General features: G+C 34.4%; 3 protein-coding genes across 6 annotated transcripts; 2 read left to right on the top strand and 1 right to left on the bottom strand.

The window, feature by feature from the left end:
- Positions 1-1,065: 1,065 nt before the first annotated feature.
- On the top strand, positions 1,066-4,761 carry LOC106134594 (iduronate 2-sulfatase). Of its 4 annotated transcripts, none has more exons than XM_060944652.1 (5): positions 1,066-1,147; positions 2,179-2,278; positions 2,426-2,656; positions 2,907-3,182; positions 3,577-4,761. In XM_060944652.1, the coding sequence occupies exons 1-5, from the start codon at positions 1,082-1,084 to the stop codon at positions 4,143-4,145; spliced, it is 1,242 nt and encodes a 413-aa protein (XP_060800635.1). In that variant the 5' UTR covers positions 1,066-1,081; the 3' UTR covers positions 4,146-4,761. The 4 variants fall into 4 exon arrangements, with proteins under 4 accessions (XP_060800635.1, XP_060800633.1, XP_060800634.1 ...); XM_060944651.1 differs by lacking the exon at positions 1,066-1,147 and adding an exon at positions 1,154-1,475; XM_060944650.1 differs by having other exon boundaries at positions 2,179-2,656.
- LOC106134595 (GDP-fucose transporter 1) lies at positions 3,963-6,822 on the bottom strand. The gene is made up of 5 exons (XM_013334688.2): positions 6,495-6,822; positions 6,148-6,349; positions 5,759-5,984; positions 5,220-5,512; positions 3,963-4,760 (listed from the first exon to the last, which is right to left on the bottom strand). The coding sequence occupies exons 1-5, from the start codon at positions 6,575-6,577 to the stop codon at positions 4,542-4,544; spliced, it is 1,023 nt and encodes a 340-aa protein (XP_013190142.2). The 5' UTR covers positions 6,578-6,822; the 3' UTR covers positions 3,963-4,541.
- A 983-nt stretch (positions 6,823-7,805) lies between these two features.
- Positions 7,806-14,512, top strand: LOC106134599 (membrane-associated progesterone receptor component 2-like). Its single transcript, XM_013334694.2, has 3 exons — positions 7,806-8,277; positions 8,774-8,923; positions 11,888-14,512. Exons 1-3 carry the CDS (start codon positions 7,962-7,964, stop codon positions 12,004-12,006), a joined length of 585 nt encoding a protein of 194 aa, XP_013190148.1. The 5' UTR covers positions 7,806-7,961; the 3' UTR covers positions 12,007-14,512.
- Positions 14,513-15,217: the final 705 nt, after the last annotated feature.

Raw genomic sequence — 15,217 nt, 5'->3', positions numbered from 1 at the left:
TTCTATGATTTTCTTTTGGAGGAAAGTTATGAATGTGGTGAAGCGAAGGAAGTATGCAGAGATCATGGCAAATAGAAAGATATAGTCTCTGCCTGCCCTCCGGGAGAGATGCGTGATTTTATGTATGTATAGAGCGATCGAGCGAATGTAAAGCAATTGTTGTCCATTTAATATGACAAATGTGAAAGTCCTTTCGTTTTTCATGCTATCACAACCAAAACAATAGACCGTTATTGATGAACTTTTCATCGATTAGCTTTTTCTTCTTTCTCTTGGCGTTAATCGCCTTTCTGGGGAAAAGCCTGGGGTGTGCCTTTCCTACCATGATTCTGGAGTGAGTGAGTCAGGGAAACCTTACTCATATTGGCATGCAAATATGAGTTCTTACGGCACTAATATACCTACATAACTCAGAAAAGTTATATGGTATTAGCCAGGTCACTTAGTCTTAGCCGTTCAAACACCGACAATCCGCGATTGCTTAGGGCAAAAATAAGTTACTTTTCTGGACATTCCCACTGGAGCAAATTACACTGTAAAATATATTATTTTAATACCTAATCAACTGGTACTACTGGTACCTAGTATTGAGGTATTGGAGTCCCACAATACAAACTTAAATGACACGTTGAACTAGATGTTTTTAAGAATTGATTCGGCAATTGCCCATAATGAGAATTCCAAGGTTCCCAATATATTTTTAGATAAAAACGTGGGATTTCAGAAAACCTGTATTATTTTGTAGGTGGCGCTAAATTCGCGCTAGCGAAGGTGTGGGTAACAGTTAGTTAATTTTATAAAATTGGTGCTTAAATATTAGCTTTTACACGAGGCTCCCCTTCGGTTCCATTCTATATTTGTTTTTAGATAAAAAGTAGCCGATGATACACCAAGGTACATCGGTGATCAGATTTTTCGAAATCGGTCCTTCAAATTTTTTGTGTATTCGATACAAACAAATTACAAATCTTTTGTCTTTATAATATTACTATCCAATGGATATGGTTAGTGTTTCTATTTATTTTTATTCTTTGAAACAAGTTTGTTGTGTTGTGTTTGTGTAGATATCTGTGTGCATTGCATGCAGGCAGGGCGCACGCGCGCGCGATACTATTTTACGTTCCGTTTCTCCTGCCACTGTTCTATTGTAAGTATCACAAACATTGTTCTCATAAATAGCGTTTCGTTTGTAATTTTGTTTCATGTCGTGTGAAGTGTCGTGCCCAAGTAGAAATCAGAGAAAAACAAAATACTGTGTTTTTTTATAATATTGCTGGGATATGGGTCGTCTTTTTCACTTTCTTGTAGTTATTAAGTGTTTATATATTTTTACGGGAATAACAGCTGAAAATAAATTTAATGTGGTTTTTATTATTATCGATGACTTCCGCTGTCCACCGGAAAAGTCAGTGTCTCTACCTAATTTTGAAAAATTGGCGGCAAATGGTATAGAATTTGAAAATGCTTTCGCTCAGGTAGGGAGTTTGTTTTAGATTTAATCAAAAATCTCTTTTTTAATCGTCTTTTTTTAAATTTTGAACTTGCTTATGCTTTGCTCGCGTTTAAGGAATGAATTTCACGCGAGCTGTAGGTACTTTTTTACACAGAGGTAATTATTACTTACCTACCTACATATAAATCTAATTAATTCTAAACCCGACTTTGTATTCAACTAGAAAACTCAAGAGAATGATACCATTCTTTTGAATTTTCTAGTTGAATACAAAGTCGGTATCAGCAGATAAGATAATGCGTAAAGAACCAAGCCAAAAAAGAAAAGAAATTATACTAACTGAACGTGAGTTAGTATAAATTCTTTTCTTTTGCATTACCAATTGATATCGATATTAGTTATTTTAGTTTTTGGATGAAAGCTTGTTTGTCCTTCGGGTCCTTTTCCTGTGGCGCAATCGTATTATAGCGATCAAGTGGCTAGTCTAATTATCAAAAGATTTAGTACTTAAAAAAGTTGTAGTTTATTATTATAAACTAGAGACCCGCCCCAGCTTCGCATGAGTAGTATTTATAGATATAAACCTTCCTCAAAAAACTCTCCAACATTTCAAACTGAACAAAATTCGTCCACAGCTTTTCAAGATTAGCGCATACATACAGACAGATAAAATAGAGGGACTTTATAATATGTTGTGATACATGTTTTTATTATTTTAATTTCAGCAAGCACTATGTGCCCCTAGCAGAAACTCTATGTTGACCGGCCGTAGACCGGATGCATTGCATCTTTACGACTTTTATAGCTACTGGCGGACCTCAGTCGGTAATTTTACAACAATCCCACAGTATTTCAAAGAAAATGGCTATGAGACATATTCGATTGGTAAAATTTTTCATCCCGGTATTAGCTCAAATTACACTGATGATTATCCTTTAAGCTGGTCACACTTACCATATCATCCGTCAACAGATAAATATAAAGATGCTGCAGTTTGTAAAGATACGCCGACTGCAATACCTAAAAAGAATTTATTATGTCCTGTAAAAGTGACGGATCAACCCGAAGGCTCACTGCCAGATATTCAGTCCGTGGATTACGCTAAAGAGATTTTATCAAAACGAAAAAGCAACAAACCATTCTTTTTAGCTGTTGGGTTCCATAAACCACACATACCATTCAAATATCCTCAGAAATATTTAGGTAAGTCACGTACCTATATATTATTTACCTGGTAAATTACTTTGCTCCTCATGCACACTCAGAGCAAAAAAGCACTTTCACTTGAACCATGACTCAACCTGGTTTAGATTCCTCTGTCAGTTTTACCAAGATGAAACGGGGGTCACTCTGCGCCCCAGCTCCTCACTATAAGAGGTCAAAAACGGTATAAAAGCAAAGTCTTCATAGTCAGATATTTATATAATAATTTCGTTTGTATTCCCTATTACAGACAGAATTCCTCTAAAAAAGGTGCATCCACCGAAGCATCCTTACATGCCTCTGAACATGCCAACCGTAGCGTGGCACCCCTGGACTGACGTCAGACGACGGGACGATATTCATCGCCTTAACATTTCCTTTCCTTATGGTATTATGCCTTCAAACTGGGCCTTGAAAGTCAGGCAAAACTACTACGCTGCTGAGACATACATAGACGACTTATTGGGCATACTAATGGGCTGTGTTAATAGAAATGATACTATTGTTGTATTAACTAGTGATCATGGTAAGTATATCAACAATTTACTGCATATTTCATACATAATATCACGCCTCTTTCCCGGATGGGTAGGCAGAGATTACATCCTTTCGCTTCATCCACATTCGTAACTCTCTCCATGCAAGGTACTGACATACTACACTTTCTATATTAGTGCATATTAGTTTCAAATTTAATACTTACATTTATGCTAGCTAATGCCTCTCTTAACAACTGTAGAGCAACTGAAAAAGTGCCAAGTCAAGTGACAATAAGGGGTGCAGGATGGCTTGCAAACTATATAATAGAGAATGTGCTAGACTTATTCCAGAATCTAATTGCATGGATCTACACTCCATTACGTTACATATATATGAAATTCAAATAAGAAAATATATTTAAATACTATCTTTTGTTTCAGGATGGTCTTTAGGAGAAAACGGTCTCTGGGCTAAATATAGTAACTTCGACGTCGCGCTTAAAGTTCCTCTTATATTTAACATTCCAAACGTAAAGCACAAATCTATAGAATCGCCAGTAGAATTAATTGATATTTTTCCTACATTAGTCCAACTAAGTGGTATTAAAGCTAATATACCGAAATGTAGCAATACAGAGGCAGCTATTTGCTTTGATGGCCAAAGTTTAGTCCCACTAATGACCTCTGAAACCAATAGATTGAATTCTAAATTATTTGCAATCAGTCAATACCCTAGACCAAGTGTATACCCTAAGAGAAATTCTGACAAGCCCCGTCTTAAAGATATAAAAATAATGGGTTACAGTATAAGAACAAAAAGGTACAGATACACTGAATGGATTTCATTTAATAGCTCAAAGTTTACGAGAAATTGGGATATAAACTATGGTGTTGAACTTTATGATCATATTCGTGATCCTAATGAAGCTTATAATGTGGGCTTTGTATCGACATACCAAAAAATTGTTGCGTTATTGTCTAAAAAATTAAGAGCACAAATAGAAAATTAATTTTAATAAAGACTGACATTGCTGATAAACCCGCAAAAAAGTGTAACAATAAAAATAAAAAGCTATTCAACAATTTTAGTAATAAAATAATACTTAAGGAGGAAGAATGTAAATCAGACATTTAGCTATTGGTTTATTACCATAAGCCACAGATAAATAAACCTAGCCTTGGGCGTCGTATATCATAGTCTCCTAAATCAATCCATACAAATTTGTGATAAAAATTTCAACAATACATACTTAATGGTGATTTAACAATTATCATAACACAACATATTGCACTCAAACAAAACATGTTTTCACTTATTCTCAAATTGCTCAGACAGTTACTATCTAAACTGTTATACATATTGCTTCAAAGGTTTGTCATTAACAAGTCTTATAAATAAATTATGATCATACTAAACTCTGCTTCTCTTCTGGCACTGGTTTGCGAGCTTTCACCTCCATTTCCACTTGTTTGAACCTAGCGTATAATGCACTGCTGCCTAATATAATAATATTGGAAGTCCACCATAAAGTATTTTTTGTCTCATTGTACCACTGGGTGGCCATCACAGTTTGCGCGCAAGCTTTGGCTGTGCCGGAGATGTTGTGGGTCAGTGGGGATGTAACCTGGAAAATGACATAATAAGTTTTTTATTACACACTAGTGACCCATCCTGGCATTGCACGGGAAGCATTTTTTTTATATATATAAGCTTTCCTTAGATAACCCTCTTCCTGACATTTCAAACGGGAACAAAATCCAACCACAACTTTCAGAGGTTAAAGCATACAAACAGACAGAGAAAATAGGGAGACTTTATAACATGTAGTGATACATATAATATTTATCAGAGGATTGATACCATTTCCTTTATATTGTCAAATATATCTAAATGAATTCATTTAGATGATCAGCCTCCTGGCTATAGAACTCAAATCAAATCAAATATATTTATTGTGCAACACAGGTTAAAAGGCTGTTACATATTTGTGACTTATTGTGACCTGATCTTTCTAATCTTATTCCATTAAATCAAACATTTTTGTGCCATACCTAAAAAGTAAGCACATTATGAATTGAATTACCTTAATCTGTAATGATGTGACATATCCAATTGCAAAACCGCAAATACCTCCAACAAGCATTTGTCCCCAAAAATATGCACTGTTGAAATTTTCATAGCACAGCAATACATTTATTTCTCCATTTATAACCATTAACGGCAAGAAGAGTATGATGGAGTAAGCATTATTGTAATATGACAGGAGCCACACTTCCTGATTTACATGTGGGAGGACTTTTTTTGTGAAGATTGAATAGAGAGAAAGCATAAGGGAACCAATAACCCCATATATTGTGCCTACCAACGAAAATGAACCTGAAACAACATATCAAAAATGTTTATGCAACAGTTAAAAACAACTTGTTAGTAATAATAAATTAATTTTTGTCTGATGCTTTGCTCAAATGGGAAAAAGTATATCTTTGATACATAATATAATAATAATAAGGTATTAATGCATTGTTTTTAAGTTATTTAATAACTGAATTCCTTACATAATTCCATTACTGAATAACTAAACTTTGCCAACAATTCCAAAAAGAATAATATTTCAAACCTTACCTAACAAAGTTTCTTGGTCCACCCCAAGATAAAATCCAAAAACAATAAATGCACAGCACATTATACATCTATAGGATGTCTTTTGTCCCAATAGCATATAACTGAAGACTACATTGAAAACTGTTGTGAGAGATCTTCCAATGTAATAGAAAGACACACCTACATACTTGAGGCAAAGGTTGTTGGTGGCTATCATCAATGTGAACATGATTGACAGAGGAACCACCTAAAAACAATTAAAAAGAAATTTAATATCAAGTAAATTTTAAATGGTGTTTCTAAATAATATAAAGTAAAAAGGAATACAAAGAGTCCCATAATAAATTATAACTTACTACATATATTTTTTTAAATGTAATTGTATTTATTTACAATCCCATTCAATTTACCTTTCTGAAAACATCTATACTCCATGGTGAACCCTTGGGAAATTCAAATACCCTGGGGATTCCTTTGGTTTTACTCAATGTACAACATATGCTGAAAGAGACTATGCATTGGAACCATGTGATGAAGAGAGGCGCATCCAGAGACACCAACTGGCCACTGAGCAATGTCTTATTTACAAACACAGTGGCTATTGACACTATCCTAAAACAAACAAAAAATCTGGGAATGTACACATTCACATTTGATGCAGCACGTGATATTAGTTATACTTATAATTAATTGGTACTTAATGATTTCACAACTGTAAAATTACAAGAGTCAAACAATAGCTTCATTATAGGCTTACCAATAGCAGGATACGACAATAAATATGGTGACATATCTTGTACATAAGTCACTACGTGGATCAATCATACTTTCAGAACTCATAAGGTACCTAATAGGTATTTTAAAGAAATCAAAAAGTTATCACACTCAGGGCATAATGCCTGTTCATTATCACAATAATCTAACCATTTATTGGGTGAGTACAGATTTTCTAACACAACAGATGTGTATGTATTCCACCACGGGATCTAAATAATATTTTAATTATTATATAAATTTGTAATGAAATGTTTTAAATACAGATAAAATGATAAAAAATTATCCGAATCGAAAATGAAATGATAACAAAACAATCTAGAGAAAATGACAGCTGACACTTATCATGAATTTGACATCTGTCTGCGACTGGACTGCTGTCATGTGTCCTCTTTAAAATATTGCTGCCTTCCCATAAAAAAAAACTTTACGGTGTTGTATTGCCAACAGTGCGAATTTTCCCTCAGATATTTCCAAACATTCGTGATTCGTGTTTTTATAATTTAGGCAGCTCTATCTATTTATCAGTCCCAAAATATTTTCCATAAATGAAGAAAATCTTGTATTTTCCCAAGAACGTAAATTACGCCCTTTTCTCGGAAGGGTAGGCAGAGACTACATCTTTCTATTTGCCAAGATCCCTTCAAACTTTTTTCGCTTCATACATAATTGACTCTGTTCATGCATGTTTGTTCGGTTTCTGGTACTCTTGATCTGACCATTTGCCAGAATTCCTCCGATTTAATCAAGGTATACGTTGGTTTAGGTCTTCCCACTCCACCAGTCGCATTGACACTCCCTTTGTATATTTGCTTATGGCAAGCAAAGGATGAATGAAAGTAGGTTGATACTTTCATTTATTCTTAACTTTCGATTCATATAACTCTATCTTCTTACTCATTCTTTTATTTTAGGCAATGAGCAAGCAACTTGTCACTATTTGAATACCATATTATTCTCAATCGTTTTATTTGTCTCGTTTATAATTATTAGTACCTGGGTGGCCATACGATGTTCGGTGGAGAATTGGAGATTCATAAAAAGTAGTGAAAACAAAAAAAAGGGGAAATCGTAGTATAAACATCAAAAAGAAAATAAAAATAATACTATCACTTGCCGAGAATCAAACACAGGTCCACCGTTGTAAAAATGCGTGTATATGCAGACAAATACTACTCGAATAAAATAATAATAATATAAAAGGATTCTAAATGAATCCTTTTGAATGAATGAATAAGATAAAAAAGGAAACTTCAATAGTTGTAGATTAAAGGCGTTTTCTAAATTAAAGTTGGTAGCACGCACTCGCCCCAATCAACAAGATTTTACGTCGTTTGCTGTCGTCTCGGTGACGTCATTAATAATTTGGATTTTTTACAAATTGGCCGACAGTTTACAAAAATTCGAATATATTAATCAGTGAAAAATAAATTGAAATTTAAGTTTTAAAATGGCCTCTGCGCCGGAGATAAAAACAACTGATAGTCCCAGCACCACGCCAAGTTTCTTGGATGAGATCACGGCGGTTTTGAGTCCTGTGAATTTGTTGTTGACTGCGATTATATTTGTTTTGGTATACAAAATATACAGTAAATTCTCGAAGTCGAAGTCCGAGGCGCCGACCGTGGAATTGCCTAAGCTACGAAAGGACATGACTGTTGCTGAACTACGGCAGTATGACGGAAATCAGCCCGATGGCCGTGTTTTGGTGGCGGTGAATAACTGGATATTCGACGTGACACGAGGTCGTCGCTTTTACGGGCCTGGTAAGTGCTTGTGCGATTTGTCCCCGTTTATAAATAGTGTTGATACCCATGAATGTTTGATTATTCAGCATTTTTATTTATGCCGAAAGTATGTATTCGCGATACATGTGGTAAATTATTATGCTATGCATTATGCTATAACTTTAACAAGACTTGCCAAGACTATGGTAGAACTAAATTGCTTAATTCACTAGTTACAATTTCTCTGCCTATAAATAGGTATAATTTATGCATTTGTCACACCCACTTTGCTCAGTTCAGCACACACACGGTTGAGGTAATGAATTTTAATTACAGAGGTCAAATGACACATTCAGTAGTCACCACCAAAATGTACAAAAGAAATGGTAAAATAGTTGGTATACATGCTGTAGGGTACTGATAGAATATTCAAACTCGAGAATACCAACAATTTTCCATTATCCACAATCTCTGTATACATCTTTTGCTTCATCAATATTGATCAATGTTTAATGATGACTTAATATTTTCAAAGGTGGTCCTTATGCTGCTTTTGGAGGAAGAGATGCCTCTCGGGGTTTTGCCACTTTCTCTGTGACCTCATCAGACAAGGAATATGATGATCTCAGTGACCTTAGTTCCAGGGAAATAGAATCCGTCAAGGAGTGGGAAGCACAGTTCAGAGGTATGAATTTTTGAAAAGAAAAAAAATATATTTTCTCCTCTAATTTCTAAATATTATTTTTTTATATAAAAATACTTATATAACACTAGAGACCGCCCGTGACTTCGTCCACGTGGTATCATTTCAGCGGGGACTCTGGGATAAAAAGTAGCCTATATGTTATTCTAGGTCTTCAGCTACCTACATACCAAATTTCATTGTTATCGGTTCAGTAGTTTTTGAGTGAAAGAGTAACAAACCTCCATACTGACAACCTGACATACAAACTTTCGCATTTATAATATTACTAAGATTTAGCTTAAACAGGGTGGACACTTGGTCAGGAACCTAAGCTAGGAAAGCCCTTTTTTTCATAAATTTCCATTTTAGTTATTGTTTTTTATGGTTAATGTGTGTGGAAATTTTGTGTACAACCAGAAACAAGTGAATGTAAATGCCACAATGAAGTGGCAGATTCCATAGCAAAAGAGATGGCGGGTGTAGCAGAGCACAGCATCTAGCACCTCAGTGCATATACCTAACTTCAAGTCATATTGTTTAAACATAACAGCTAAATGACCCATAATATTTTGTCATAAATATGACAAAGGGATTGGTTGATAATCTTGAGATTCTTCTTTAAGGTGATGGGCTAGCAACCTAATCACTATTTGAATCTGAATTCCATCATTAAGCCATACAGCCAAATGTGGCCTTTTAATCTTTTCAATACAGTTGGCTTTCTTTAGCCCTAATGATTCATAGATATGTACATAAATACCTACCTAATATGAATCATTAACATAAATTTATCTTCATAAGTTATCAAAATCAGTTCTCAGTGAGGTTTTATAGTATATACTAGCTTTCCGCCCGCGGCTTCGCCCACGTGTAATTCGGTTATATATAGCGTTTTTTAATGATCTCGACAGGGCTTTTTCTTCCACAGGCTGAAATCTTGTTACAACTGGAATTAAATATAGCCTGTGTTACTCAGGGATGATGTAGCTTTCTAATGGTGAATGTTTGAAATCGATTCAGTAGTTTCGGAGTTTATCGATTACATGTGTAAACAAACAAACATATAAAAAAATAGATTGTTCCTCTTTATAATATTAGTATACATACAAATCTATATAGAAAAAGTAAAGCGAGACAAAATCATCGTCTCAAAAGAAAAAAAAACAGGATTTATAGGACGAAGAGGCGATTTACGTGATTCTTTTTTTGTTCGGTAGAGTATACTTTCAAATTGGTCCCGTTGTTACCTAGTCAGGATCTGATGATGTTTTCCAGGGAAATCAAGTGCAAACCTCAAAAAAAGGGCGTTCCGGGGCCACGGTATCTCGTTAGAACTTTCCCGCAGCCCCGGCTCAGTTTATCCCGTTTCCCCCCCTTGGGGGTTGACATTTCAAAAATCCCTTCTTAGTGCTCACTTATGTTACTAAAGGAACCTCTGTTCAAAATCTCAGACTCCTATACCGAGCGGTTTCGGCTGTGCGTTAATAAATCAGTCACCCAATCGCACCCCCTAAATCACGATTGGAGGGTAGTTTGAAAAAACTTATAATGTCAAACATATTTACTTGCCTATGTACGTGTTCATGCCAAGTTTCAAGTTTATAAACCCAAGGAATAAGATTTTTCATAGAAACGTTTTTACCCCTTTTCCCCCCCTTGGGGGTTGAATTTCCAAAAATCCTTTCTTAGTGCTCCCCTACATATCTCAAGGAACCTACATTCCAAATTTCAGCTGTCTACGACCAGTAGTTTCGACTGTGCGTTGTCTGTCAGTCAGTCACTCAGTAACGGAAGAGTTTTATATATATAGAAGATGTATAAATGTCAAGGGCATTGCAGCAAATTGACTGATACATTATCAGCAAATGATATAATAGATTTCAGTGGTGGCCACATATAGACGTTCTTAAATAAAATCGATATGATGTGGCCTCGCGATATCGCCACGTGATCGTAAGTCTAAGTGGGTGTTACCTAAGAAGTAGGTAGTAGTATACCTAAGCCTTGCAGAAATTTATACTTTATTTCAGCCCAGAAAACTAAATCCATGCCATATCTAATGCTAACTGCATTAGATATGGAGTTTTGTGATTTAGTGACTTTAATCACAAACTTACCTGCATTTGTGTGCTTAAAACATATGTTCATTATGACTCATTCAATGCATAATAAATCATTCATACATTAAATATGCAAACGCCGCATACGACCTTAGATAATAATAAGTAGTTGTGACGTCGTGCCGCTTCGGTCTCTCCGGCGCCCCTTTTCACAGCTCGGGAGCCCTATAAAAGCGCGCGCACGCGCCGCTGCTGGTCTTTCTTTGGGCTATAAACGTTCACCAAGTCGAGTAGCTTGCTATCCTCTATCGGCACTTTATCTCGTGTCTAAAGCTAAACCCATGATCTCTCTTAGTTTGTAAAACTAGTCCAAATAAAGATTGTCTTTTTAAAATTATCTCTCATTTCTCTTAACTGCCACGTTTTACTAAAACGCTACATAGTAAAATGCACCTAAAGGTACAACGTGGTCATAAGTAAACGACGCGTCGTTTACTTATGACCACGTTGTACGCGACGTTGTTGTCGCGACGCAGGCTTTTCACCAGGGTGGATTAAATCAATATAAACACCAGAATAATGATGACATTAAGCTGACTGAATTTGTAAGCTAAAGATTTTACTCACAAGGAGGGAGTGAAATTTTAATTCTCTGGAAATAGATACCTATTTCTAACCAATATTTTGTATCAAGACTGCCTGCAACAAAATGGTCGTCGTCGTCTAAATATCTTTACAAACTTGTGTCATAGAATATATATAATAATAGGCATAATTTATGGATTTCCACTTGCTATAGCATTAGATCCTCTTGCTCATTCTACATTCACTCATCACCCTTTTATACATTCTCGGCGATTACGGTGTTCCCAGATTACCTTATAATTATAATACTTTTTTCCAGAGAAATACGACCTAGTCGGGCGGCTGTTAAAGCCCGGCGAGGAGCCTACAACTTATTCAGACTCGGAGGCTGAAGAGACCGACCACTCTACAAGCCCCTCCGACAAGAAGAAGGAGTAAGCAGATCAGATCCGTTCCACAAGATATTCGATTGTATGTTCTAACAAACTCAGTGTAAATTTACAAACAATGTTACTGACCAATAATGTGACGTCATAGTCTTTGTGGAATAATTCTTGATTTTTGGCGTTATAAATCAAAATAGTAAATTTTTGATACTCTTTATCAAATATAATAAAATTTACCATTTTGACTCTTTCGCCACATTTCTCAAAATTTACCTGTACCAGCCGCATAAATCGAACAAGAATACTTCTGAGTTTCATCATTTTTGTAAAATGGAATTATTTATATTAGTGAGCGAATTTCAATAGGATCGATTAGAGACCATGATTTGTTTGCGATTTTGTTCAGTAAAGTACAAAGTGGTCGCGAAGTTAGACTAACAATTTGAATATGCTTGTGAACAAGATGTTGTCACGTATCATGTTCCAATCGCATGCTTTTATTGCCCATATTTGAGGAGAATTCAAAATATAAATTTTATTAAGGCTTTAATTTTTTACACTAATTTGAGACTGAAGTAAATTTTTTACTTAATTATTTATAGAGGCTTTTACTATTGTGTTATTTGAAACAAGCAAAATTTGTGGTTTGAAACATTAACACAATAATCTTGAAAATTAAAAAAATATCTTTTCGGAAAAATCGGCATACTATATTTGCTCTTAAATATCTTCTAACTGTCAGTAAACTTGTCGATAACTTAAATACTACTTTATAAAAAAATGTGTGTAGTCTGTTTCTGTAAATGTCCTGTGAGTTATTTCACAAGTTACACATCTCCTTGGACGAAGGTTACAGTCAACTTATAACAGCTTCCGCACACGATGTGAAAATATATATTACGCATTTATTAATACCATGTTCATACAAAAAGGAGGTAGAAAACTGTACTAAATTCACTATTTTATTTTGGAAATCCTGGTCATATCATATAAGTTAGTGATTTCTTGACACGTTAACTGGCGGCTGCTTTAATAAATTCAAGGTAAAGCCTTGATTGAAGATTGAGACATGATAACCTGAGCTGCGTGACCACCCTGAAGCCATTGAAGAGAGTTTATTGTATATATGAATCTATTGTATCATTGTCACTATAACTGTTGCTTATTGCAGATTTTTGGATGTATATTATATATTTACAGTTTCATGAATAAGACTGAGTGATGGCATATTATGTTGAATTAAATATTATTAGAAACTGAAATAAAATTGAGGAAATAGTTGCACATTCCTGCATAAACCAAATTGTTTTCATATCTTTAATCAAATGATCCTAGTAATATCTAAATGCTAAAAATATTTGTGAAAATTTTATTTAGTTTTATTAGGAGGATTTAACTGGTTAAATCCTCAATGCGAGTAGCCATCAATTGAGTTTTGTTAAGGTCGGGCGAGCGAGTTGATCATTACATTTTTTTACATCATATGCATTTATTCTTCACGAACACGACACTGCGGATGCATTTAATATTTGACCCGGGCGTGCACCCTACATGACATTTGGTACTTAAATATAAGCACTTTGTATAAATTGTATGTTGCAAGCAAAGAAAAATACAAAAATAAGGAAATGTGCATAATAAGTCATTAAAAGGTAGTTAAGGTAATGGTATCTTAACGTGACTGTGTTCAGATGTTAACTTTAGATGTATTTTATTTGTTCTATGCTTAAATCGTAAGATATGATATTTCAGGCGACTAACTATTTAAAAAATGCCTACTAATCCCAACTAATATGAGAAATGCGAAAGTAAATTTATTTGATTGTTGTCTCTTCACACGTTACCCACTGACCAATCTTCATGAAATTTTGCATGAGTATTTATAATAAAGAATCTTGAGAAGGAATTAAAGTACTTTTCATCCCAATAAAAACTATAGTCCCCATGGGATTTGTGAAAAACCTGTATTCTTTTGAAGTGGCGCTAAGTTCGCGCGGGTGGAGCTGCAGGTAAAAGCTAGGATCACTTTAGAAATAAAAAATGATGGGAGCAAACTTGTGACAGCAAAAATATTTCTTTATGGTCGACAACATCACACAGAAATGGAGCAGAAGTACAGTCTGCCTAAAATATCTATTTCGTACGATAAATTGTTTGGTTGTTGTAATGTTCATTGTTTTTTATGTTAAGATATAAAATTAGTGATAAGATCTCTGGTGTATTATTTTATGAATTATGGTTTTTCTGTGATTATTTTAATGTACGAGTCATTTTACCTTGTTGTGTGAGTCATGACCCATTGATGTAATATTGTTAGCTTCATTATCTCGAACAACCTAAAAATAGTATTTCGTATTTTTATAGTCATACAAGATTTATCACAATGCTACTAGAATTTTTACTGAAATGTTTTTGCAATTGTTTGTTTTGAATTCAAAAGTTTTCAATTTATGAACAAATTTCTATGCAGGTCTATGTATGTGTGAAAGTTCCTTTTTGTTGAAAAGTTGTGTTTTAGTACTTACATCCAATACTTAATAAATTGTATTCCATCACAATCTGTTTTGTTTTGTTACCAGCTTTTAAAATGACGGGAGTAAAAAACCTTTTTAGAAAAAACTTTTTATAATTGTGTAACTTCAGAAATAAGATCCTCACCTAAAAACTATATATCAGCTAATTATCAGATTTAGTAACTGTAGCTACAATTAAATTTGTTCCCAATAATAACATTGAATTTTAACGCTATATTACAAACCTATCTATTTATTTACCTTCATTTTGTCGCAATAAATTTTACAAGATACCATTTTATAAATTTCCAGTGCTGGAACGAAAATCTTAGAATGGTCTATTTAAAATAAATATTTGTGATTCGCATTTTGCTCTTAACGTAGGATAGTTTTGTTAAATTGACCCACGAGAAATAACGAATCATAAGTCACATGGAGCGCTATAAACTCGCTAGTGTCATATTTCAAGAAAATTATTGTTATTTAAATTTATGAACAGCACAGCAAGGTGTTACTAATTCTATCTACTTACCTGACTTACCTGAAGTGTTTATTTTAACATTCACTTTTATTAAAAGCGTTTTATGTACGTGAATTTGTTTTTCTTAAATCTGAACGAAGCCTAACTTGGCTTCCAAGTCCTTGACTCAGTCTATCCCGTAAAGTATAAAGACGTGTTTTAGTTTTGTATTTAAGTATTATTTTTCTTTCTTACCCCAAGCGTTCCCGGTTGAATCCTCACCAGGAGAG

The sequence above is a fragment of the Amyelois transitella genome, chromosome 6 (genome assembly GCF_032362555.1).
Source record: "Amyelois transitella isolate CPQ chromosome 6, ilAmyTran1.1, whole genome shotgun sequence".
Classification (NCBI taxonomy): Eukaryota; Metazoa; Arthropoda; class Insecta; order Lepidoptera; family Pyralidae; genus Amyelois; species Amyelois transitella.
This window is presented reverse-complemented; position numbering and strand designations above follow the sequence as displayed.